Raw genomic sequence first — 26,979 nt, 5'->3', positions numbered from 1 at the left:
GACTATGCCAAAGCTTTTGACTGTGTGGATCACAATCAACTGTGGAAAATTCTGAAAGAGATGGGAATATCAGACCACCTGACCTGCCTCCTGAGAAATCTGTATGCAGGTCAGGAAGCAACAGTTAGAACTGAACATGGAACAACAGACTGGTTCCAAATAGGAAAAGGAGTATGTCAAGGCTGTATATTGTCACCCTGCTTATTTAACTTATATGCAGAGTACATCATGAGAAACACTGGGCTGGATGAAGCACAAGCTGGAATCAAGATTGCCGGGAGAAATATCAATAACCTCAGATATGCAGATGACACCAGCCTTAAGGCAGAAAGTGAAGAACTAAAGAGCCTCTTGATGAAAGTGAAAGAGTGAAAAAGCTGGCTTAAAGCTCAACATTCAGAAAACTAAGATCATGGCATCTGGTCCCATCACTTCATGGCAAATAGATGGGGAAACAGTGGAAACAGTGGCTGACTTTATTTTTCTGGGCTCCAAAATCACTGCAGGTGGTGATTGCAGCCATGAAATTAAAAGACATTTACTCCTTGGAAGGAAACTTATGACCAACTTAGACAGCATATTAAAAAGCAGAGACATTACTTTGTCAACAAAGGTCCATCTAGTCAAGGCTATGGTTTTTCCAGCGGTCATGTATGGACATGAGAGACTATAAAGAAAACTGAGCGCAGAAGAACTGATTCTTTTGAACTGTGGTGTTGGAGAAGACTCTCGAGAGTCCCTTGGACTGCAAGGAGATCCAACCAGTCCATTCTAAAGGAGATCAGTCCTGGGATTTCTTTGGAAGGACTGATGTTGAAGCTGAAACTCCAATACTTTGGCCACCTGATGCGAAGAGCTGACTCATTGGAAAAGACCCTAATGCTTCGAAAAATTGAGGGCAGGAGGAGAAGGGGACAACAGAGGATGAGATGGTTGAATGACATCACTGACTCAATGGACACGGGTTTGGGTGGACTCCGGGCGTTAGTGATGGACAGGGAGGCCTGGCGTGTTGCGGTTCATGGAGTCGCAAAGAGTCAGACACAACTGAGTGACTGAACTGAACTGAACTGAAAGGTGGAGAAGACTCTTGAGAGTCCCTTGGACAGCACAGAGATCAAACCAATCAATCCTTAAGGAAATCATCCCTGAATATTCATTGGAAGGACTGATGCTGAAGCTCAAGTTCCAATACTTTGGCCACCTGATGCCAAGAACCAACTCATTGGAAAAGACCCTGATGCTGAGAAAGGTTGAGGACAGGAGGAGAAGGGAGCAACAGAAGATGAGATGGTTGGATGGCACCATCAACTTAATGGACATGAGTTTGAGCAAACTCTGGGAGATAGTGAATGACAGGGAAGCCTGGTGGGCTGCAGTCCATGGGGTTGCAAAGAGTCAGACATGACTTAGTGACTGAACAATAAGAAAAACACCTTTATTCAAATCTATCCAGTATAAAAGACTGATGCTGGGAAAGATTCAAGGCAGGAGGAGAAGGGGACAACAGAGGATGAGATGCTTGGATGGCATTACCAACTCGATGCACATGAGTTTGAGCAAGCTCCAGGAGTTGGTGAAGGATAGGGAAGCCTGGTGTGCTACAGTCCAAGGGGTCACAGAGAGTCAGACACGACTGAGCAACTGAACTGAACTGGGTATAAAACACACTCCAAAAGTGTAAAATTAAAAGAATGAAATAAAAACACAAAAGACATCATAATTTCCTGTTCCCACGCCCTGGCAATTCATCTGGCATGCTCACTTTAGGGATGACTGCTACCCGGACTCTCAGTCTCAGACTGCAGACTTTGGGACAGAGGTAGGGTCTGATGAAACGAGTGTTTTGGGGGTGCTACATCTGCAAAGAATTAGGGGGGCAGTAATAATACTCAGCTAACATTTCCTTCCACAGCACCCACTGTGTGCCTAGGATTCTGTTCTAGGAATTCTCTATATACTGTTCTAAACCATCTCTATGCAGTATCCTAACAACACCATGAGACAGGTACACTTACCATCCCCTTCTTACTGACAGGGAGAAGGTTCTACGGGTGAGGAGAGGGGATAAGCAAAGTCACAGTAGGAGTAAGTTAAAAGGAAAGGAAGGAAGGAAAAGAAGCCACTATAGTGACGCAAGCCAGAGATGTATCAGCCACAGCCAAGGCTGAAGTCACGAGGGGCTGGGTAGGTAAGAATTTGCAAGGCTTGACACCCATCTGATGTGAGAGAAAGGGGATGGGAGGAGATAAACAGCACTCTGATTTCAGGACTTCAGGGTTAGTGGGAAGGAAGGTGGTGGTGCCATGAAAAGGAACAAAGAGGCAGAGACGCTAGACTGGGGGTTCCACTGTTGGGACTCAGGCAATGTTACTTCATTACTAAGTGATTTAAATCCTCTGGGGCCTTTTATAAGCCCCTTTTGATAAGCATCTTAACAAACAGTCAAATACAAATAAAGGGGGAGTGAATGAGGAGAAAGAAGACGAGGTGCCAAGCCCTGGATGCTGTGGGGTCACAGCAGACTCAGGAAGGGGGGTGGATGGGAAATGGCCACAGAGCCAGCTTCCTTTACCATTCAGGGGGCTGCCCGAGATGTTGGTAAAGGCAGGGGCTGCAGCCACAGTAACAGGCACAGCGAGAAACAGCTCCAAGAGTATCATCAGTCCTCGGGGGAAGGGGAATCTTCACCCTGTTCAGGAAAAGGGGTCCTGAAGGCGACAAGATAGATTACACTGTAATATAAGGAATATCCACATTTATTTAACAGAATCTGTCCCAGGAGGAAACAATGCCACTGAAGATATCAAAATGGAGTTACAGCAAATAGAGATGGATGTTACAAAAAGAATCCCACAGGGCAGGCAGAGGAAAGTCCACACAACCTCTTCAGTCCCTCCCACCTGGAATATTCCAGGATGCTATGACACCTTCTGGGGTACACACACACACACCACACACACACACACACACACGAGGAGGAAACCTCTGTGCACTTAGGAGTTATATTTATAATTCACCTGTTTACAAACACCTATTACTCTCAGGGTTATTAATTCTAAGTCCTTAGAGTATAAGCACCTCATTTCTGTAACCCATCCTCCATTCTGCCATGTGGACAGAGACTTTATAAAAAGGCACTTGGTGATAAAAACCAAGAAGTTTTCAACACAGAACTAACTGCCCGAGAGGCACCGAGCAGGAGAGAGGAGAACAGAGAGGGGAGCTCAGAGCACAGGGGCTGGACGCCAGCACACCAGGCTACTGCCCTTGGGTAGACGTGTCATCCTGCTGTTTCTCAAGGCCGCTACACTGCTTCCCTCCATCCTCACTGTCTCCTCTACCCCCCACCTCATTCACCTAGTCAACTCCTACTCACTCTGCAGCTCTGCTCAGTCCTCAACCCAGATCAGACTCTTCTGTGCAATGATCTCAGAGCAGCACTTTCCTCATCTGGGGAGCACTTGTCTTGGTTTATAAATGTACACTCATTAGAAGGACTGTTGATTAAAGTCTGTCTCCCCTCCAGAGAGTTGGCTCATGATAGCAGGCGCTGTGTCTGCCCATTCCTGTATCTTAGAAAAATGCCCAGCACAGAGTAGATGCTCAATAAAACATTTGTTGCCTGAATGAACAAATGAACAATCTAACCATCTCCACTCACCTACTTCTTGCTCCCCACTACTAACCTTTTTCACTTGCTGGCTCTATAATCTTGAACAAATGACTCAACATAGGAAAAATGGGAATAAGAACACCTTTTTTGTAGGGCTGTTGCAAGGGTACTTTTTCATAAAGTGCATGACACATAACAGCAAATGTTAGCCCTATTACTGTTGTCCTCCTCAACTCAACACCACAGCCTTACCCAGGATTCCCATCGCTCCACTCCCAGTTTCTACCGATTTGCCAAATCTTCTCTGCCAGCCGCCAACTACCAATATCTTAGGGCCATTACCTCTACTGACAATAAGAGAAGAGTACTGAAGTTTCACCATTGGATTTTGGGATATTTATTAGATGCAAGCATAGTATCTGGCACATCGCCTCACATAGCACAAATAAATTTAAACTCAAGGGTGAAAAGGAAGAGGGTGGAAGAGAGCAATGGAAAAGAGATGAAGCAAGTGAGCTGGAGAAGATAAGACGCTTTAACCAGAGACTCGGAGACCTGATCCTAAACCAGGCTTCTCTCCAAGACTACATTACCTTGAACATGTCCCTTCCTTTTGGGACCTACTTTCCCATCCATACATTGGAGAAGGCAATGGCAACCCACTCCAGTACTCTTGCCTGAAGAATCCCATGGACGCAAGAGCCTGGTAGGCTGCAGTCCGTGGGGTCGCTAAGAGTCAGACACGACTGAGAGACTTCACTTTCACTTTTCCCATCCATACAGTAAGAGGACTGGGATAGATGACCTCTGAGACATTCTCCTGGTCTAAACTTTAATAATTATGTCTAAAAATTTTCAGGGTCAAAATGAGTGGTGTACAAGGAAACCAGAATTGAGAGACACGTGTACCCCAACATTCATTTCAGCACTGTTTACAATAGCTAGGACATGGAAGCAGCCTAGATGTCCATCGGCAGACAAATGAATAAGGAAGTTGTGGTACATATACACAATGGAATGTTACTCAGCTATAAAAAAGAACACATATGAGTCAGTTCTAATGAGGTGGATGAAACTGGAGCCCATTATACAGACTGAAGTCAGAAAGAGAAACACTAATGCAGTATATTAATGCATACATATGGAATTTAGAAAGATGGTAATGAAGACCCTATATGCAAGACAGCAAAAGAGACACAGATGTAAAGAACAGACTTTTGGACTATATGGGAGAAGGCAACAGTGGGATGACTTGAGAGAATAGTATTTAAACATCTATATTACCATACGTAAAATAGATGATCAGTGCAAGTTTGATGCATGAAGCAGGGCACTCAAAGCCGGCGCTCTGGGACAACCCAGAGGGATACAGTGGGGAGGGAGGTGGGAGGGGGGTTCAGGATGGGGGGACACACGTGCACTCATGGGTGATTCATGTCAAAGTACGGCAAAAACCACCACAATACTGTAAAGCAATTAGCCTCCAACTAAAATAATTAAATTAATGTAAAAAATGAATGGTGTACAATCTAATTTTATTGGCACGTTTTGAATATCTAGTCTGACCAATGTCCTCAACTAAAACATCCACTTTAATATCAAAGACCACTAATGCGGTTAACAATCTTTTTTTACTTCAGTACAGTTGATCTATAATGCTGCGCCAATCTCTGCTATATAGCAAGGTGACTCAGTTGTACACATACACACATTCTTTTTTTTTCTGAAGTACAGTTGATTTACAATGTTGTGGTAACCAGTTTTAAAAATTGAAAACCTGGCTGTATATCTTATTTTTTCTTTTTCTTGTAAAATTCCCCAAGTCTCCAAAGTTGTACCATGAAGAATATCACATAACAAAGGTTTGGAATTTTTTTTTAATTCATATAGAAATAAAAATTCCAAACATGAGCTGTCCAGCTAAAAAGAAGAGAAGTAATCTGCAAAGAGATTGAATAAAAACATAAGGGCCTGGGGAGAATTATTTATTGGGAGCTGACTCTGTGCAAAACTCTATTTTAGGCATTGCCATGAAGTGATATAGTTTGATCAACACTAAACAATGGGTGTGAACCCCATTTTACAGAAAAAGAAACAGGTCACAGAGGTTAAATGACTTGCTCAGGATCACACGGCTTGTGAGTGAAAAACCTGCAGGAATGGTGATAATGACAATAACCTGTGTCCTAAGTGGTTTCGGTCATGTCCGACTCTCTGCGACCCCATGAACTGTAAGCCTGCCAGGCAAGAGTACTGGAGTGGGTTACCATGCCCTCCTCCAAGGGATCTTCCCAACCCAGGGATCAAACCCACATCTACGTCTCCTGCATGGCAGGTGGATTCTTTACCATTGAGCCACCTGGGAAGCCCCAATGATAATAACTAATATTTGAGAGCACTAACTTCATGCCAAATTCTTGACATGGATTATCCTGTTTGGTCCACAAAACCCCCCTGTGAGAAGGCAGTATTACAATCCTCAAGTTATAGGTAAGTTAAAGCATAGGGAGGGGTGAAGTCTCGGTTCAGAGCTTACAGCTGCCCCTTGTCAGTGCCCCTGGTCACTGCCCTGCAGGGGACCCACCAGTCCGTGTCTGGCTTACACTGCCTCTCCAAAAGTGAACAGTGCGTGGACTTCCAGAGGTTGCTCAGAGTCACAGGGACACCTGTGTGGGCTAGAGGAACAAAGCTGGCCTGGTCAGTTTACTAAGGGAGCATCATCCTTGGCCCATACAGCAAAGACATGCCAGACACTCCACACCGCTGCTCCATTTTCACCACTGACTTTATCACAGCTAATAAAGGGCACTGGTGAGAGAAGACCAGACAGACTGTACCTGAGGAGCCCCAGACCAGCCGCAGGACTGTCTATACCATGCAGGATGGGGGCTTCCCAGACAAACGCAGGGAGGGCTGATTTCTTCTCCAGTCCTGGTGAGGGCCTCTAGGAAGCCCTGGTCCTAGACTGTGTAATGTGTTTAGCTTTCTAGCCCTCCAAGCACCTCTGTTCTCTCAGCACCGATGACAGCCCCTCTGTCAAGGGCACATTCCACCTCCTCCAGCTCCCAGGCCTCAGGGCTGTGCTGTGCCCCAGCCTGTATTGCCGATCAGCCTACTTGTTCCACCCACAAGATCCCTTCCCACCCTTCAGGGCCTGGATCCAATGCCACTGCCTTCCTAAAACATTCCATTATCCCCTAAGTCAAAACAGGCCATCCCTTTCTTAGGAGCCACTGGCATGGTGCTTGTACCCTGTTCCAACTACTATCCTATGCTGCCAAATAGGAGACCATTTGATGACATGTCTTACATCGCCCACTGTCTCAGTCAAGGTTCTCCAGTGAAAAAGAACCAGGAGGTCCTACAGAGCAAGATGAAGTAGAAGGAACTGGCTCACACAGTTATGGAGGCTGGCAACTCCAAAATCTGCAGAGCCAGAGTCCAAGTTCAGAGGCTGTTGGTTGGTGTCAGGCAGGAGAGTTTTACTCAGAGAAGGGTCAGCCTTTTGTTCTATTCAGGTCTTCAACTGATTGGATGAGGCCCACCCACTTTAGGGAGGGCAGTCTGCTTTACTCAGTCTACTTCTATGAATGTTAATCTCCAAAAACACTCTTATAGAAACACCCGGAATAACAGTCACGCAAATACCTGGGCACCTGTGGCCCAGTTAAGGTGACACATAAAAAACGAACAATCACATAAACCAAAGGGTGCAAACAGGACCCTTCCTGGGCTCGCTGTGTTCCTCACAGCACCTGGCACAGGGCCTGCCCAGAGCGGGTGCTCGGTGTTTGCTGAAAGGAAGAAGCGTTGCGGGCACTGCTTGCCACAGGCTTTTGCTTGCCACAAGGATGCCACAAACCATCCCATCCAACTCCCTGCAAGAGAAAACAAAACTGAGGAAAATAAATAACTCTTCCAAGTCACATAGACTACTTGGAAGCAGAGCCAAGCACTCTCAATATTCAACAAATAGTTCCTGAGCACTTTCTACACACCAGGGGCTTCCCAGTGCTAGGGGCCACAGCTGGGAAGGAAATAGACAAAACTCCCTTCCTTGATGAGGTTTACATTCTAGCATTTGGGGTGGGAGGGGGGGAGACAGAACAACGGACAAAAATCACATGAAACATATCCCCTGGCAAAGGATTTTAAGTGCTATAGAGAAATACAAAGTAGGGAAAGGAGACAGGCAAAGCTGGCGTGGGAGGGGGAGCCTAGGACAGGTGCCCAGCTCCACACTCCGTGTGTGGGGCTTTTCCTCTGTAGCACTTCCCTTTCTTAAAGGAAGAATCTTGCATTGAAGAGACCTCACCCAGCTCCTGAAGGGGCAGTGAGACCAGCTCTAACTACCTCTCAGGTCTATGATGAAAAAGGAGACAATAAATATGAAAGCACTTTATAAACTAAATAGGGGAACTGGCAATATGACTATAACTCTTTCTCTAAAGCCAGTTTGCAAGAACCATCCTGAGAGGGTGGACCGTGATCCCCAGCCCTGAGGATGCTTCTCTGGACGAGTGCTAGGGCTTCCTGCTCCTCCAGGGGCCCGGTGGCATACCGGACCACCAGTCACACCTAGCAGTCACTTGGCACCCAGAGGAAAAAAAAAAAACATCCCAATAGAGGCCGCTGGCTCTGCAGATGTTTTCCATCTTATTCCACATTCCAACTCCAAAGCTTCTCTGCACACTTTCAGAGTCTTATTAATAACATTTTAAAATGTAGATTGCTGCCTAATCTTAGCTGTGTAATTAAAAAAATAATCTTGCTTCTCTCCCTCCCGGCAAGAAAGGGAACTATACCCCAGGGCTTCTGCAGCTAAGAATCACACCCTGCAGAAAAGCTAGCAGGAGCCTGGCTGGGGGTGGGGGGTGGCAGGTGGGAGTTGAGGGGAGTTGAAGCCAAGAAGGGAATCTAATCCTTGATTTTCAAGAAAATGGAAAACGGGACTGAAGGAGGTGAGGGATTTGCCCGAGGACATACAATGTATTTTGGCGGAGCCAGGACCAGAATCCCAGCTTCCTGCTTTCCAAGAGCCTCTGCCCACTGCCTCGTGGGGAGAGAGAGGAAGCAGGCCACCGGGACATTCCTGAACCTAGACAGTGCATTAAAAAGCAAAGACCTCACTTTGTCAACAAAGGTCTGTACAGTGAAAGTTATGGTTTTTCCAATAGTCATGTATGGATGTGAGAGCTGGACCATAAAGAAGACTGAGCACTGAAGAACTAATGCTTTCAAATTGTGGTGCTGGAGAAGACTCTTGAGAGTCCCTTGGACAGCAAGGAGATCAAACCAGTCAATCCTAAAGGAAATCAACCCTGAATATTCATTGGAAGGACTGGTGCTGAAGCTGAAGCTGCAATACTTTGGCCACCTGATGCAAAGAGCTGACTTTGGCCACCTGATGCAAAGAGCTGACTCACTGGAATAGACTCTGATGCTGGGAAAGACTGAGGGTGGGAGGAGAAGGGAACGACAGAGGATGAGATGGCTGGATGGCATCACGGCCTTGATGGACATGAGTTTGAGCAGGCTCTGGGAGTTGGTGATGGACAGGGAAGGCTGGTGTGCTGCAGTCCATGCGGTCACAAAGAGCTGGACACAACTTAGCAACTGAACACTAACAAGGAACCTGTACCTGTGTGATTGTCCATGAGCGGCGCTCACTGCGTCAGGACAGCTACAGGCTTCAACTATTGAAGGTGACTGTGGGCTCAAAATCCTTACATTCAGTTCAGACTCACAGAGCACCAGAGCAGCAAGGGTCCTCAAGGGACTCCAACCCCACCCCCACCATGTGCTTCAGCCGGAGAAGTGCAGTCCAGTGAGCAAAGTGACTGACTGACCCAAGGTCACATAGTGGCTTAGAAGCAAAACAGGACTAGAACTCAGGTCATTCTGACTTCTAGCACATTCTCCTCACAGATTCTTAGAAAAACCTCAGTCAACCTATCAAAGCTTTCATTGTCGCCTGCATCAGTTAACTACCCAAGGCCTCCTGGGCTCCTTGGCAGAAAAGAACAGAGACCAGTGAGGCCCACACAGCCCCTCACTGCCTGCCTCCCTAGCATGGCTTCTTGGAAGGCCCAAGGGCAAGGTAATGGAAAGACACACATCCCCACCCTTATCTCAGAGTTCTCCTCTCCCCACCTAGAACTGCCGTCCTGGCCCTGAACTTCGCCTTCAATTGCTGTCTCTTGCAAATGATCATCAGCAGTTTCCATCTCTGTGAAGTTACAAAAAAAGAAGAAGAAAAAAGGCCAAGCACTGCGCCCAGCTGTTGGTGAGGCCGAGTTTTCCACTGATGACGATGACTCACGGTGCCCAAGCTGGAGGCTGAGCTGGGAATGAGACTTGGGAGATCCGGCAGGGCCAAGGAAAAGCCGCAGTTCTCCAGCATGCCTGGGCCTGCAGAGAGGCGCTGCCTGGGTCCCTTGGGTGAATTCCCGGCGCTCGGCTGTGTGAACACAGCGCCCCCTGCAGGCCAACCTGAGGCCAACGGGACCAGGAGCAGGAACAAACCATTACCTGGGGCCAGGGCATCCTGCAGAACTCACCGTGGCGTCGAAACCAGGATTCCACCTCCGAAACCCCAAGAGATCCCACAATACTATTTGCATCCTTGGTTTTCAAAGAGAAACTGAACTGTTAGTTAATAGGAGGCCCAGATTAAGATCTTCAAGCAGAGAGGCAGATGTTGCCCCTGAACTTTGGGAGGGCAAAAAATTCACCCAGGGGTAGGAGCACGGAGGGAAAGCATCCTGTCCTGGGATGCCAGCCTGTGATCAACCGGTGAGAACACTTTGGGACCTGACTCTGGATGGTGCCTTGAATTTCTTCTAAACCCGGGGACTATCCCAGGTTCTTCAGCGGCATGTGTGTGTGCCCAGTTGCTCAGTTGCATCTGACTCTTTGCAACCCCATGGATTGCAGCCCACCAGGTTTATCCATCCATGGGATTCTCCAGGGTAGAACACTGGGGAGGTGAGTGTAAAAGACCTACTGGGGAGACTTCCCTGGCAGTCCAGTGGTTAAGACTCCACACTTCCAATGCAGGGGACAGGGGTTCAGTCCCTGGTGGGGAAACTAAGATCCCACATGCCACATGGCATTAAAAAAATTTTTTTGTTAAAGACCTATTGGAGCCCTAAAAGAGCTGCACTCACAGATCGGTGGGGGGGGGGGGGGCATTCTCCCACCCCCACCTTGGAGGACCCTGCAAGAGGGAGACCTGAGAAGCAGGACAAGGTGAGGAAGAGTCTGTAGAAGTGACACCCACTCACTGTTGGTGCCCGAGAATGTCCCACTTGCCTCAAGCAATGGCAGTAAGGAGCACCACCAGAAGAGGCCATAAGGAGGACCATCATGATCAAGCACTCATCAGGAAAGGGAAAATAATCAGACATGGAGTCCCAGTAATTTCAACAAAAGGGGCTGCAAGTTACACTCCAACTGCTCACCTGGGCGTCCAAGGCCTCATGGTGTGAAGGGCCACCAGGCCAGATCCACAGAGGGACAGCCTGTCTTCCCCGTCCACACCTGATCTCTCCCACTCTGCTCCCTGAGCCCATCTGTCCCTCAGGCCCCAGAAGAAACATCCTTTTTACCAGTACCCCACCCACCAACAAACTGCACCAATGTGACCCTTCTGTAAAAACCCAAGCTGGTTTAAGATGACCTCCGGGGACTGCCACTAGGTCCCATGAGAGATGGTGAAGCTACAGTGCCTTCCCCAAGCGGCTGGCTTTTCCCAGGCCAGGGACTGGGAAAGGCATCTGCTGCACGGGGTTTTTCATTGCAGAGGATCAGCTCCAAGCAAATCAGCAAAGCACTGTTACTATGGACCATCTGCCAGGACCCGGAAACAGCCCTGTTACATAAAGGGGCTGGTGTAATGAAATTTATTAAACTGGATTCTTCCTTCCTCCACAAAGGAGATGAAGCAATTAAAGTCTCTCTCATGAGAGGTGCTGCAGGGCAGTGAAAGGGCCGTGGGCTCAAGACCCCTGGGTTCTAATCCTGGCCCTATGTCCATGAGCTGTGGGACCATCTCCCCAGGCTTCTGTTTCCTCATATTTCAAGTAAGGATGAGAATGTCTCTTCCAGCATTAAAATTCCATGACTTCTTACTGTTTTCACCAAAATGGCCAAAAAGTAAGCATACATTGATATGAATTTTGCACTGTAGAGTTTTCTGAAGAAGAGTGATGCCTTCATATTTGCAGACTAAATGAGAACAGTGCTGAGCAGAGCCCCTGGCCCAGGGGCTGGCTAGGGGAAGGTGCGCAGAAGAGAGACCAGAGCTTGGAACCTTCTATCACCAGGCAGGAAAGGCCCAAGGGAGTCACACGCAGTTCTCTGGGAAGCAGTCCTGTCACGCAGCATCTGCGTGTATTGTACAGAATGCCTTCACATCCAGGATCTTACCTGATCCTCCTCGTAAGGCCCTCCAGTTGACAGGGTGACACTGCCGACCCCATTTCACACTGAGCAAAGTAAGGCCAAGTAACTAGGTGGGGTGAGGCCACGTCTCTTAACCTCTCTTCCTCACACATAATGGAGAGGGAGCCTTGCTCGGCAAACTTTGTGTAAGGATTAAATAGACGATTTTGCAAAGCCCTGGCAAAACGCCTGGCACACAGTGCATCCTTGGTAAACACGAATAACCATCCCCTACACCCTTCATCTCCTCAGGGAGGTGTGGGAGAAACCCCAAAGCTGCTCATTCGATGATTCAAGATGGAAGGAAATGTGACGCGGTCCCCGGGGCCTGAGACAGCTCCCCAGAGGGCGAGCCAGCGAGCCAGGTGACTCCAGAGCCCGCCTGCTTTGCACTTTCTATTAGTCAGATCACAGGGGAGAGGACCCCCTGAGAATCCGGAGTACCTCAAAATCAGCCACAGAGAAGAGGCCGGAGCAGAAAGCTGCCTGTAAGAGCCACTCCAAGGCAGGGCCTCCCTCCCTTGCTCACGTCTCTCACCCCCTCCCCGAAACCTTCAGCCACTCCTCCCACTGCTCACAGCAAAGCCAGAATAAAGCCATACCTATGTTCTCGAGGGATTCCAGTCCCTGCTGACCCCGTCTGGCCCAATGGTAAGCAAACTGCACCAGCGAGCACTTCCTGCTGCCATGCCTTTGTTTCCAGGATTCCTCCTGCCTGGAACGCCCTCCTCTCCCCTCAGCCTGTTCAACAAGTGTTTGTTGAATGGTAGAGTGAGGATGTGAAGGAAGGAGTGTGCAAATGAATGAATGACATGATATTTCCCCCTCGAGGCAGCCAAATTAGGGATCATGCTTCTCATTTAACAGATGAGGAAATTCAGGCCCAGAGAGGCTAAACGACTAGCCCAAGATCACCCGGCCAATGAGCAGCCAAATTAGGACTTGAACCTGGCTCTTCCGGGCTCTTTTGGCTGCATCAGGCTTCCTCCTGAAGTAGAAAGTCACTCTTAGATTAGGAAAAAGCTGATCCAAGATTCCTCAAAGTGGGCCAATTCCATCCTGGCCCACATCCGAGAGCACTTTAAGGCACTGGCTGTCACTATGATTATTGAGCATTCCCGTGAGACAGGCAAGGTCCCCAGAGGAAGGGCAAGCACAGTGCCATCTGTCAAGAACCTAAAAATGATGGTGCAATTACAGCCCGGTCACTTAATGCTCACTTTTAGAGAGCTCCTGGAACAGATCAATCCCCACCAGGAAAGAGGAGGAGGGTTCTCTGAATGGAAACTCAGCCCTCTTGCCAGGGGCCAAGGAGCCCTTCCCAGAAGCATCCTGTGAGCTCGCGGCAGGGTGGGCCCCCACCCCTGCCTCCCCTGGACAGACTGGGCAGCCACGGGCCCAAGGCAGGGTCTGGCAGACGTGCAGTGGCAGAGCTGGCCCCACAAGCCTGGGGCACTAGGCCTCACCGTCAGCCTCAAGGAGCTGAAGCTCTCTGGCCCTGGGCCTCTCCAAGAAGGTGGGAAGAGGGCAGGGCCTCGGGCCAAGTCATCCAGTTCTGGGTGCAAGCCTCCAAAAACAGCATCTCTCCCACATCCAAAGCTCCAGGCGCCCATGCAGCTAACTCTCACGGAGCCCTTTTCTATGCCAGGGGAGAGCTGAGGAGAATAAACCAGACAGGTTTTTTTCACCTAACCTGCTCAGACCTGGTGAGGGGAGAGTGAGAACAAATGAGTAAACAAACCATACTGTGGTTTCAGGCATTGAAAACTGCTTGGGTGGAAGATAAAGGCAGGCAGAGAGTAGACTGCGTCTGAGACAGGCGAGGGGGCCACCTGCGGCGTGGTGGGCAGGGAAGGCCCCTGTGAGAGGTGACAGTGGCAGAGGGCGACGGGCGTGTGGCAGCTGCTACACAGGCAGGGCTCAGGGAGACGAGCACGCCCGGCAGAGGGAACTGCTGGAGTCCTGCCCTGGACACGAAAGGCACTTGGGCTCTTCTCAGATGGCCTTCCACCGCCAGGTGCCACCCCCGAACCTGCTCCACAAACACCTGCCCTTCACTGCTTCTCAGGCCCCCTCTCCCCAGCAGCCCACCATCAGCTTTCTCTACAGAAGAGAAAAACCTATTTGTTCCTCTCTGCCCTCCAGCCTGGGGAGTCACTTGGTACTTTTCAAAGGCAGTCACTTTGAAGGGAGGCGGCAAAGGCAAAAGAAATGAGTCTGACCTTTGATATCAAACAGAGCACACTTCCAGTGTCTGCTTGGTTAATTAGCTGTGTTACTTTAGACAAGTCACTCAGCCTTTCTGAGCCTCAAGTTCCTCACCTGGACTGCAGAGGAAATGAACCCCACCTCAGAGGGTTCTGGGAAGTATGGATGTGTACCCAGCAGAGCATGGGTACTTAGCATGTACCCAGAACATGATACATGCTTGGCAAGATTGGTTCCCTGCCCTACTCTGGCCCCCTGAGAAATTCTTTTAAGAGAATTTTTTTTGTTCAACCAATTGTGCTAACTTACTGCAATGTGCAAGGCCCTGGGACTGCAGATCTGTTGGGTGTAAGGACTCTGAGATGACCCTTGACAAAGATTCCTGGTACAACCTGATAGGAGAACTGTGAACCAGAGGACAACTGTGCAGGCAGGAGGGGAGCAGAAAGACAATGGACGCCGTCCTTACTGAGGGTGGCAGGGTAGAGACCGTTAAGACCAGACGCTCGAAGAGATCAAGACCAAGGCGGACAGTTAACTCCTGCCCCTTCCCTTCCCACCTCCGGGTCCCTGGTCATTGGCCTAGGTCTTTGTCCCCTGGTTCTTCCTGTGCGGCGGCCAGCTAGAAAACAAACCAATCTCAGTTCTAACAAGCGAGGAGATATCACGTGTTAACGCACAGTGAGACCTTAGGCACTGTTGCTGTTGTTTAGTCACTAAGTCATGTCTGACTCTTTTGTGAATCCATGGACTATAGCCCACCAGGCTCCTCTGTGCATGAGATTCCCAGGCAAGAATACTGGAGTGGGTTGCCATTTCCTTCTCCAGGGGATCTTCCCAACCCAGGGATCAAACCCAAGTCTCCTGTATTGCCAGTGGATTCTTTACCAATGAGCCACCAGGGAAGCCAGAGATCTTACGTACCCTACTTCTTTCTCTGGGCCTGGGAGTGACCTCTGGGGTGCTTTCAGCTCTGACCTTGCTAGTTCTAACTCTGGATGCTGGCTTTATCAGCTCACCCGACGGCTATCTGTCTGCCCACTGCTGCCATCTGGTGGCCTCGTGGGACCAGCTGAACTTGGCTTTGGCCAGGCCCTCTGCAAGGCCCTTATAGAAAGGCACATACTTCAAAGGGTAAATTTTGCTTCTGCTGCAGCTGGACAGACACTGCACTCCTCTAGACCACGGATCAATGGGTATTCACTGCCAAACACAAAAGCCAAAAATAATGCCAAAACTTCAGCTCTCTAGCAGAGATGACACAGCTGCAGCTGAGAGCTTGACTTCCTTGCCCAAAGAAAGGAAGTAACCTGCCCAAGGTCACACAGCTGCCGGCTCCCAGACCCATGCCCATTTCTGCACTGGTATTTTGTTCTATTTCTTTTTTTATGTGGGGGGTGGGGTGTTCTTTTTCGTTTGGGTGGTTTTTTTTTTTTTTTTTTTGGCCATGCTGCTTAGCATGTGGGATCTTAGTTTCCAAGCCAGGGATCGAGCTCAAGCCCCCCAATTGGAAGCATGGAGTTTTAATCACTGGACCACCAGGGGAGTCCTACCAGAGCACAATTCTACTTTACCACAATGCTTAGGGCTAGTGGGCACCCTGGAAACCAAAAGTAAAGTCAACCTAGGGTCAAGGAAATAAAACCTTTGGAAGGTGGCAAATAAAGTGTCAGGATTCCTTGCAAACCTCAAGAAATGGCAAGAGAGGACATGTGAACATGTGAGTACTGCTTGCAGAAGTCCACTGGGAATAACAAACTGGACACGGTCAGGTGCCTCCTGCCCTTGGAGGACATCATTCACGAGGATGTCTGCAGGTCTTCAGGAAACCAGCCCCCGAGCACTACCACAGCCCGGATCCTAGGCTAGGCAGACCACAGGAGGGTGACAGAGACCGAGGAAGACACATGGGTAGCATCACGTGTTTGCATGGGTTTCCCCCACCAGATGCTGCCCCTTGGGGTCTTGTTCTATCTTTTTTTCTGTACCTCCAGGCCTCTTGGCACCTGGCCAGAAGAGCTGGGTGAATGTGTACACAAGCAGATCCCTCGGATTCCTGCACAATTAGGAGAAACGGTCCACCTTCTGCACGTGCAACTGATCACATTCTTAGCTCTGTCTATAGCCTTCTTCTAAACTCTATAATAAAGACCCAGAAAAAAAAAAAAAAAAACCTATCTGAATTAAAGTAGGTCCCTTGCCTTTTCTGGCCTCTATTATCTCACATATGCATAACTGAGTTCTGCTGGATGGTCTTCAAAGTCCTCTTCAATCTAAAATTCTAGAATCTGAAATCAAATTGAGGCAAATCAAGGCCACTCTTCACCTGCAGAGCAGATAGGGCAAGTAGTCAAACAATGCTTCCCTCTAGTGGTGTAACACTGTCACTACACCCTCTGGTCTCGGCCCTATTGCTCAACCCGATTCAGTCTCATCCCCAAGTCTGAATGGGAGAGATCTTACAGCTAGCCAGCTAAATCCAGGTACAGAGGAATGAAAGAGAAAGAAAGGACCCAGGCTCAAGGAATCAGCTGGTTAAGCTCTCAGCTGAATCAGCTCTCAGCTGGTTCCATGACAGTGAAGAAATTCTCCACTTTTAGGAATGAGTGTATCTGGAGCTCAAAGGACTGTTTGTGACCTCCAATTCCCTTCTTCAGATGAGGAAACCAAGGCTCAGGGATGTGCAGAAAGGTCACAAAGTTTCCTCAGGCCACAAAGCTGACTCATGACTGAGCCAAAAATAGACCTGTGCTTTCCTGCCTCCTTCTACAGTCTCCTGCCTCTTTTCCATGCGACCTCCCAAACGAGGCCCACGGAAGTGATGTCAAGGGCATATACACACAAGAATACACCAGCAAAGGGGCCAGTTCCCTGCACTGAGGGACAAGAAAGTTTATTCACTGACATTTATGGGGGATATAATCAGGCTGAAAATTACATATTCAGCATAGAAAATACAAAAGAAAATTCACCCATACAAACATTCTTTTGAAAAAAAAAAAAAATAGAAGTTGTAGTACAGTAACCTTGCAATCTACCCTTTTTACTTACCATATCATGAGCATATTCTTCTGTTATTAAATATCCTTCTGCTGCTACTGCTGCTAAGTCGCTTCAGTCGTGTCTGACTCTGTGCGACCCCATAGACGGCAGACCACCAGGCTCCCCCGTCCCTGGGATTCTCCAGGCAAGAATACTGGAGTGGATTGCCATTTCCTTCTCCAATGCATGAAAGTGAAAAGTGAAAGTGAAGTCGCTCAGTCGTGTCCAACTCTTAGCGACCCCATGGACTGCAGCCTCCCAGGCTCCTCTGTCCATGGGATTTTCCAGGCAAGAGTACTGGAGTGGGATGCCATTGCCTTCTCCAAATATCCTTCTAAAACATTCTATATAGTGGGTATATATTCCAACATATGTTTGTACCATAATTTATTTAACCAAACCCCCTACAATTTCATTTGTTTCCAGGCATTTGTTTTTGTCATTATAAATCAGGCTGCAATGAATGGCATTACACTTAATCTTCCAATGTATCCATGATAATTTCCTTAGGTCAGTTTTATTTTTTTTAATATTATGGAATTTCAGAGCTGGGATGGCCTTTGGATATCCTGTCCATAACCTGCTATTGCTCAGATGGGAAGAAGGGGACCAGATAGTTCTGTGTCTTACCAGAGGACAAAGAGAAAGCAACAGAACCAAGTCCCAAACCCTCTACACATTAAAATGAGACCTTCCCAAAGGATTTCACACCCTTCTGTGACCACACTGACCTCCCTTTCCCCTGAAACCCTAGAACCTTCAGTGTCTGGGCCACTCCTCTGGCTCTTTGCCATATTTTATAATTTTTCTACTAAATATTTCAACTATAAAATTCCTGAAGGTAGTTCCAAATTTTATGTTTCCTTGTAGTCTATAGCATAGTCTAATTTCATCTAGGTAAGCATTCCATTTGGAGAGGGGAATGGCAACCCACTCCAATGTTCTTGCCTGGAGAATTCAATGGACAGAGGAGCCTGGTGGGCTACAGTTCATGAGGTTGCAAAGGGTCGGACACGACTCAGTGACTAACATACAAGCATTCCACTAACACCTGCTGAAGGATTAAGGATAACTAGGAATTTTCTTCCTTGCTGCTTGCCAGAGTCACGGGCAAACATTGGGAAAAGATGCTTCTTTGAAGAGTAAAAGAAATTTGGTTCATGGGTTAGAGCATTCTGAGATATGTGCTTCCTGGAGTCAGAGTAGCAGGTTTGGGGACAAAAGACCAGGTTCAAGTTTTACCTATGTCCAACTACGTGACCAGGGCAGTACAGTTAACTGAGTAGGGACCTGTCTGGAAAGCACGGATAATAACACCCATCTTCACACCTTCCTATGAGAAAATGGAGGTGAAAGCATTTGACAGTGATAAAAGTGGTCGGCGAGAGCTAGGACCACCGTTATCTTATTATAAGGTAATAATATGCTATAGGAGTTATGGGAAAGGAGTTGCTTCTCTGAGTCCTGGGATGGCCTCCAGACCTGTGCTCCCGGAGCACCGGTTCCCAGTTTCTACTCCACGTGCAAATCCATTAAAGGAACCTCTGGCTACACATTTCAGGTAAGAACTGGTGTTTTCTTGAGGCTGAACTTCATGTACAGAAGGAACTATTATTCCTGGTTTAGGTCGCTGGGTGTGTGTAGTTAAATCACACACATTTCCTCCTCATCTCTGCAGAGAAAGTGACAAGGTGTAAACAGCACTAGACCCAGGCCATGAGGCCCCAGTTCCGCTTTCCCTCCTACCCTCACTCCCTGTGCTTCCAACTCTTCAGGCTTCAGTTTTGCCATCTAGAGTCTGGAGAAGGAAATGGCAACCCACTCCAGCGTTCTTGCCTGGAGAATCCCATGGACGGAGAAGCCTGGTAGGCTGCAGTCCATGGGGTCGCACAGAGTCCGACACGACTGAAGCGACTTGGCAGCAGGCAAGCTGAGAGAGTCAGAGCAGATGAGAGCTAAGTTCTCATCCATTCCTGACATGCTAAGGATTCTAGGATAAAAAATTGTGGTTTAAACAAGAAGCAAAAACTATCCACTTCAAAGAGTCCTTTGGGTTCAGTTTGACTTTCAACGTTTGGGTTTTCAAAGTTCTAAAGCACAAACATCAAGAATTCCAACACCCCTGCTTTATACAGAGCCCATGAGGTCAGAACCTCCTGAGCTCGGTTGGGGTTTCATGATATCAGGTCCCAAAGAAGACAGAGTAATATACACTATCACCCTATTCTGGAGGGATCCTGGCCCCCAAACAGAAAAATCAGCATTAAGTATATTTATAAACTCAGTTTAGTGTGAATCAATGACTGGGCTTGGATTTCACTAATGCTTAGACATCAAATGCAATAAAATATTTCTCTATCTGTGACTCTTGAAGAAAGGAGAATGGCTAAGATCTGGTCCCTTCCACACGTGCCATGCAGTTCCCCACTTTGAAGAAATGAAAGAATAAAAAATACCTCAACTAAAAGGATATAACCAAGAACCAGGAAGATAATGAAGGGAGGAGGGGAAAAAATTACTGAAAAGTAGAATTGAATTTCCAGCCTCGATGCTGCCATAAATGCACTTTCTTGCCTCTCTGTTTCAGTTTTCTCATTTCCCAAGTGAGGAAGTTTCTCTTTCCATTTCTGATTCTTGAAAAGATAAGACTTCAGGACCTTTTAAGGTGACATTGAAGAGAGTGAAGAATGTCAAGAACTCTGTGTTGGGGCTCACTTTTTCAGTCCATAGCCTGCGTGAGACCACAAGGCTGTTTTGGGATACTGCATGGCCCAGGGAACACTTCCAGCATCCCCAAGGCAACTGGGCTCTAAACATTCTGACCAACCCTATATTAAGGTTTGGATCTCATGTAAATCATTCTCCATGAAATTCTAATAAATCACCAGCAACCAGCACTTAGCATCTTTAAGCACTGATCTTTCTGCACTCACCAGGAGAGTCCTGAGTCAACCTGTTACCGATCCAGAGACATTCAGATCCAGCCCCACAGAGACCTCTGCCGGAAAGAGAAGATACGGGGCATTTGACCTCCTGATCGTTCCAGTTTCAAAGGACAGAGGAAGCTAAGGTATACTGAACCGACATAAGCCCAGTCCTTTGCTGGATGCTGGAAGCTTTGATACACCATCTTATTTAATCCTCATCCAAGGTCAGCAAAATTTCCCTGCTTTCCTAATGAGGAAATAAGCTCAGAGAAATTAGGCTTATTCATTTGTCCAGCATGGACTGAGTACCTACCCCAGATGTGCCAAGTACTTTGCTAAGCACAGTGGACACAATGCTGAGCAAAACAAATGTGGCTCCTGTCCAGATGGAGTTTAAAATCTAGTGGGATGGAAATGAGTTAAAGAATCCTATAGAAAATAGCACAAAAGAGAGGTTGTAGTGCTTGAGAAGAGAGAAAAGGGAAAAGTGATGAGTCAGGGATGTCAAGGGAAGGCCTCCCTGAGGACGTGATGATTAAGTTGAGGTCCAGGGGGTGGGGGAAATGGATTTAACTAAGTCAAAATGAAGAAGGAGAGCAGGGATAAGTGTGACAAATAGAAGGAACATCAGTTGCAAAAGCACTATGATGGGAAATACAGGATGCATTCCAGGTACCCAGGCCAGAGGAGAGGTCAGCTAGAGATCAAGGGTTTGCATGGTCAGAAACAGGGCTGGAAAGGCAGGCAGAGCGCAGACCGTGCAGGGCCTGGTAGCCACTAAGGACTTGTCTTTATCCTAAGAGCAATGGGAAGACACTGGAACTTGACACATGGGCTTGAAAAGATCTTCCAACTGAGAGATGGGGAACAGAGTGGGTGAGAGGGACTGCATGAATGTGGGAAGATGAGGTCACCAGCAGGGGCCGCTGTGGGACCCCACAAGAGGTGACAAGGCCTGAACTACGGGGGTGGGGGGTTGGTGATGGGGAGAGGTGGAGCTGCCACCACACAGTCAGAAGCTGGCAGAGCTGAGAGTCACAGCTCGGCCTGTCTGACTCCAAAGCCAGGCTTCTCTACCTCACCATTTGTTCATTCATTCAGCAGTTAGTTACTTATCCTTTCCCATGTGCCCAGGCCTGCGCCAGGTGCTGGGGATGCAGCTGTGAACAAACACTGCTCTCATGGAATTTACAGCCTAGATGTTAAACAAGTAAGAATGCGAATCAGACTCCCCTGCTGGTCCAATGGTTAAGAATCTGCCTGCCAATGCAGGGGACACGGGTTCAATCCTTGGTCCAGGGAGATCCCATATGCCACAGGGCAACTAAGCCCATGTGCCATGACTACTGAGCCTGCGCTCTAGAGCCTGGGAGCCACAAGAGAAGCTACTACAACGAGACTCCACGCACCGAAACTAGAGAGTAGCCCCCGCTCACCACAACTAGAGAAAACCCACACACAGCAGTGAAGACCCAGCACAGCCAAATGATAATACTTTTTTAAAAAGAATGCAAATGGATGTATACAGTTACAAATTGGGGTGAAGGAAGAAGAGTGTGACCAGAGATTTTTAACAGGGAAACCTACCTGTAAGGCCATGACAATCCTATATTGATTATATCAGAGAGCGACATGCCTGCTGCATGTAAGTGAAAACCCTCAGAAAACTGCCTGTCAGAGCTGGAGCTCAAGCAAGGCATCCCTAGCCAGTTCATGAGCCCTGTCTCCAGCGCTGCACAGACTCTGCTGAAATAGAAGCCTTTCTAAAAGCACCTGCTAATTCCTTAATATTATACTCACACACCCTAACCACAGCCACCCCCACTTAGGTATATGCAGCATTTTACAATTAGTTAGGATCATTCATGGGCTGCTCTGGTAGCTCAGCTGGTAAAGAATCCACCTGCAATGCAGGAGACCCTGCTTTGATTCCTGGGTCGGGAAGATCCCCTGAAGAAGGATTAGGCTACCCACTCCAGCATTCTTGGGCTTCCCTGGTGACTCAGACTAAAGAATCTGCCTGCAACGTGGGAGACCTGGGTTCGATCCCTGGTTTGTAAAGATCCCCTGGAGGACAGCATGGCAACCTACTCTAGTATTCTTGCCTGGAGAATTACTTGGACAGAGGAGCCTGGCAGGCTACTGCCCATGGGGTTGCAAAGAGTTGGACACAACTGAGCCGCTAAGCACAGCACACAGAGCAGTACCATTCAACAGATTCACCCATTTGAACCCTACACAGCTGCTTACAGAAGGGAGGTAGGTTTTAACATCCTGACTTGAGAAATGAGGAAACTGAGCCTAGACAGGTGAAGTGACTTCATTAAGGTCACCAACTAAGAAGGCACCCAGAGCTGCCATCCAGTCCTCACAGGAAGCACTTCAGGCCAGGAAATCATGAATCTCAGAGGAGACAGCTGCAGGTCACTGAGCCCGGATAAAGTCACCCAGGAGTCCCATGAAGTTCCCGAGAACAATGATCAGGGACATTAAGCAGCTTGGGAAAGGTTTCTAGAATGCAGCTCCACCAGCCTGAGACACAGGTACCTTGCCAACTTTCCCAGATTAGAACAGGTTCTCCTGGACTCTTTCCAAGTGCTTCTGACTAATGGAGAAAAGTATTTTTCCATCGCAAGCACTGCAGGCAGGCACCAGACTCCTGATGGGGGAGGGCAGAGACTGCATCCCAGAGTCCCATATGCATGAACTAAAAGTTGTCCTGGTACCGTGTGACCTGCCCTCGCTCAGCACCTTCCACTGGGGGTGGCCGTCTTGGGCAGCGTTCCTTGACGGTGGCACCACCAACACCTGGGGCTGGGTGTCTGTGTTGTGGGGCTGCCTCTGCGTTGTAGGACATTTAGCAGCATCCCTGGCCTGTACCAAGTAGAAGCCAGTAGCACCCCAATCCCAGACGTGATAACCAGACACATTCTGAAACCTTGCAAACATCCCCCAAGGTACAAAGTGGCCTGTGGCTGGGAGTCACTGGTGTAGGGACTATCACACCAGTAAGTACTCACACCAGTAAGGAGAGAGCACTGTCTACTTCCCCGCTCTCATCCTAACCCAATCCAGCCCACCTTACTGGGCAGATCCATGGTCACGGCCCATAAGCTGTTTTTAATCAATATCACACCCTAATGCCTCACAGAATGAGACAGGAGGCAGCTTTCTGTGCTGCTGTGGCTGCAGGTAGGTCCCAGGAACCATTCTCCTCTGGAGCTTGTGAAAACAACTCAAATCAAATAACTCCTTGTTCCAATAATGAGTTGCTTCTGATCCTGTAAGCAAATCTTGTTCCCGTTAACATGAGCAGCTGGGTCTGATTAAACTGGAGACCCTGGCTGTTTCTTTTCAATGACACCGTGCCAGGGCAAAGGGGTCCACGGCTGCTGGGGAGGAGGATAAAACTGGTGAATCAAACAGCAGGGGACTCTCATCCACCCAAAACTCAGTGCGGCAACCAGGCCACTCCAGCAGCCCAGCTTCCAACCACTCTGCACTCGGGAGAAAGGGGAAAGGGACAAAGCGCACAAACAAGAGATCCGAATCAACAAGTTAATTAAACAGCTGAAACTTTACCCAAAGACCATGCTTTCAAGGGGAGGTAGAAACCTGAAGCTGAGCCCCACAGAGAAGCAGGGATGACTCAGGCAGTGTCAGGGACATGGGTTCCAACCTCCCACCCCGAGGGCCGTGCTGTTGGCCCAGACGTGGAGATCAGAGTGAGTTCCAACGGTGCAAAGCCAGAATCAAAGCAGCAACATCTCTATGCCTTTCTTTAGTCAGCTGCCTAACCAGCTAACAGGCTTACTGACAGACTCAACTAAACCCACTACCGCTTGGTAGTAAGTGTATCCTGCTGCACTGCAATCCTTTGGAGACTGACTAAGCATGAAACGCCTACCTGTTAACACCCAGTGACTCACACGACTGCTAGTGTCTGTGCCCCTCTGCATGGTGACTTGGCTCCACTGATGCACTGAAATCGGACGCCAGCCTGTCTCCCCCACTGACAGTGGGCCCCTTGAGGGCAGGACTAGGACCAAGCACAAGGAATGGTACATAATCGGATCCTCACCATCTGTATGGTGGGCGGATGGGTAAAACCTTCTGTCTCTGTACTCTTAAGCCTGTCCACACATGGCAGGGACAGGGCATACATGCGTGCCAAGTGACCAGTCATGAACAACTCTTTTTCAACCCCATAAACTATAGCCCACTGGGCTCCTTTGTCCATGGGGTTCTCCAGGCAAGAATACTGGAGTGAGTAGCCATTGCCTTCTCCAAGGGATCTCCCGACCCAGGGATTGAACTTGTGTATCTTATGTCTCCTGCATTGGCAGGCGGGTTCTTTACCACTAGCGCCACCTGGGAAGCCCCGACAGAGCATGGCCCGTCTCCTCCGTTTCTTCAAGCTTAGCCCACTGCTCAAAAGGTTCCCAATAAACAACAACCAAATTCAAAGAGACAAACTGAAGCCTTCTGATCATGGACCTCTTAAGAGGTCAGAAATCCTCGCAGTCTACCCTGCCTCATTTGAGTATGTTTAGTCTCTTTTAACTAGCAGGTTTAATGCAGCCAATGAATACTTTCTTTGGGAGGTGGTGGAGATACAGATGTGAGCAAGACTAATATGGGGCTTCCTCTCACAGAACTCACTATCAGGAGGAGAAGAGAAACAGTTAACAATTATATAAATAAGTAGCTACTATGCTCAGAGAGTCTCTTTAAGATAAATTTCTGTAGATGGTCCCAATCTTTAAGCAGTCTGAACTACTGTGAGGAAAGTCATGATTTGCCTCCAAATGAATGACACCATTAGAGCACCCTCTGAAAAAGTAAATGCAGAAAGTTTAAATACACCTTGGTTATACAGGCCTCTGTTTCAAAGCAATCTTTAAAAAAAATTTAAGAACCAATTAAAAGCATCATGGATGTAAATACTCCTAAGCCTATGTTTGTGTGTTCAAACATGTAGTGTGTGTTAACCAAGGATAACTGAAGCGGACTTGAAAACCTACAGAAGTCAGAAGGCATTGGAATAAGTCATGAGGTATTTGGGGGTCTACAGATCGGCGTGTTGCTAACAAGCAGGCCAAGAGCAGGCAAGGGGACTCCTGAGAACCCCTGAAGTTCAGAAGGCCTTGACACGATAATGGATCTTAAGAATCACAACCTGCCGGCCTGGGAAACTCTGTGTCAGTCAGCAAGAGCTGTAGGAAGGTTGGGAAGAAGGACAGCCATGAAAAAACAAACCCTGAGAACACTGTCAGGAATATGAAGACTAGGAAAGAAGAAATGCCCTAAGAGAGAGATGAGAAACAATTAAGATGAATCAAGAAAAGATAAAGATGCCAAAAGCTGGATGGCCTGGCCTGGTAAAGTGAGGTCTGAGGGAACACGTGAGATATTCGAATCAATGTACACAGTTTGTTAGGGTTAATAAAAATTCAAACCAAAATACCATGCCAGCTATGACTCAAAATAATGCTCTGCCTCAATCTTGAACATTTAACTTAAGTTTCTGATGCCTTGAATTTAGACTCAGGTGGAAATGCAAATAGAGTCACTCCTTTAGCTATGACAAGGCAAAGACCCTCCCAACAACCTGGACAAATTTCTGGGTGGTGCCTGTTGCCTCTCGAAACCTCATGGACCCTTAGAACCACAAGGAGTTAACCTAAACCAGCCTCACATTTTTGGGTACAAATCTATGATCCAGAGAAGTAAAGCCACACATCTGACTGACTGCAGAACTATTAATAGATCTCAGGTCCTCCCCTTCCCAGTCCTTCAAGCTTTTCATCAGTGAAAACCAACCTACCTAATCCCGAGCATTCATAGCTATTTAGACAGCTGTCCCCCAGCTGCTCTTTCCAACCACAAATTCCCTGCCACTCTCTCACCTGTCTGAGCAACCAGGTGTGTCCACCCACTCCAGACAGCAGCGATCTTTTCATTCTGGAAACAACGTGCTTCTATTCTCTGGGGCAGAAGGAGGAAAGCAGCCTGGGAAGCCAGTTGCCCGTGTTTGTTGCTTCCCCAAACATACAGCTCTCCTGCATCTTTAAACAAACAGAAGGGAAACAAAAGAGGTGAAGAAACATTAGCCCAAAATGATGGAAAATAACCCGAGTCTGGGGGAAAAAAGTGGTTCAAAGAAGTTGTATTATTCTTACCCTACAATATTGAATAGAGCAAAGCAAGATACCAAATTCAGGTATAGCATAATACATAAGTTTTTTTTTAATTCTATAAATAGGAAAAAAGGCCAAATGTTTTTAACAGTTTGTCAAGAACAGGAAAAGTGAGTTTATTTTTTCATTAATTCATTCAACAAATATTTATTCAACATCCACCTTGTGCAAGACATATGGTTCTCCGTTTTCTACATTTTTAAAATAAATGCTTACCTTTCGTTAGAAAAAATATATATTAGCTTTTCAAAATAACAGATCAAAAGGCAAATTATTTAAAGTTTAAACTTTATAAATATCTGATGATTTCACCACATGCCCTGTTCAGCGGAAAATATAAAGTTATCATATCACATTCACATAGCACTTAAGCTCATTTGAACCTCACAATAATCCTGAGATATAAGCAGGAATGAGACTGACTGACATTGCGATTTAACAGAAAGAGAGCAAATTCAGAGTCAAGTGACTCTGGCTTCTATTCTTGGATCTGCTAACTAGTTATTGACCTTGGACAAACCACTTCCTCTCCAAACCTTAG

General features: G+C 47.7%; 1 protein-coding gene across 2 annotated transcripts in view; it reads right to left on the bottom strand.

Moving 5' to 3' along the window:
- The window catches only part of SERGEF (secretion regulating guanine nucleotide exchange factor), a 248,199-nt gene that overhangs the window by 192,759 nt on the left and 28,461 nt on the right, over window positions 1-26,979 (bottom strand). For both annotated transcript variants that reach the window (XM_059874868.1, NM_001076021.1), the window contains exon 8: window positions 26,148-26,306. In XM_059874868.1, the coding sequence (XP_059730851.1) occupies window positions 26,148-26,306 (159 nt within the window). The remainder of the gene's footprint in view (window positions 1-26,147; window positions 26,307-26,979) is intronic.

Source organism: Bos taurus, chromosome 15 (genome assembly GCF_002263795.3).
Source record: "Bos taurus isolate L1 Dominette 01449 registration number 42190680 breed Hereford chromosome 15, ARS-UCD2.0, whole genome shotgun sequence".
NCBI classification, from domain to species: domain Eukaryota; kingdom Metazoa; phylum Chordata; class Mammalia; order Artiodactyla; family Bovidae; genus Bos; species Bos taurus.
The sequence above is the reverse complement of the archived record's forward strand: the minus strand, read 5'-3'. Positions and strand labels throughout refer to the sequence as shown.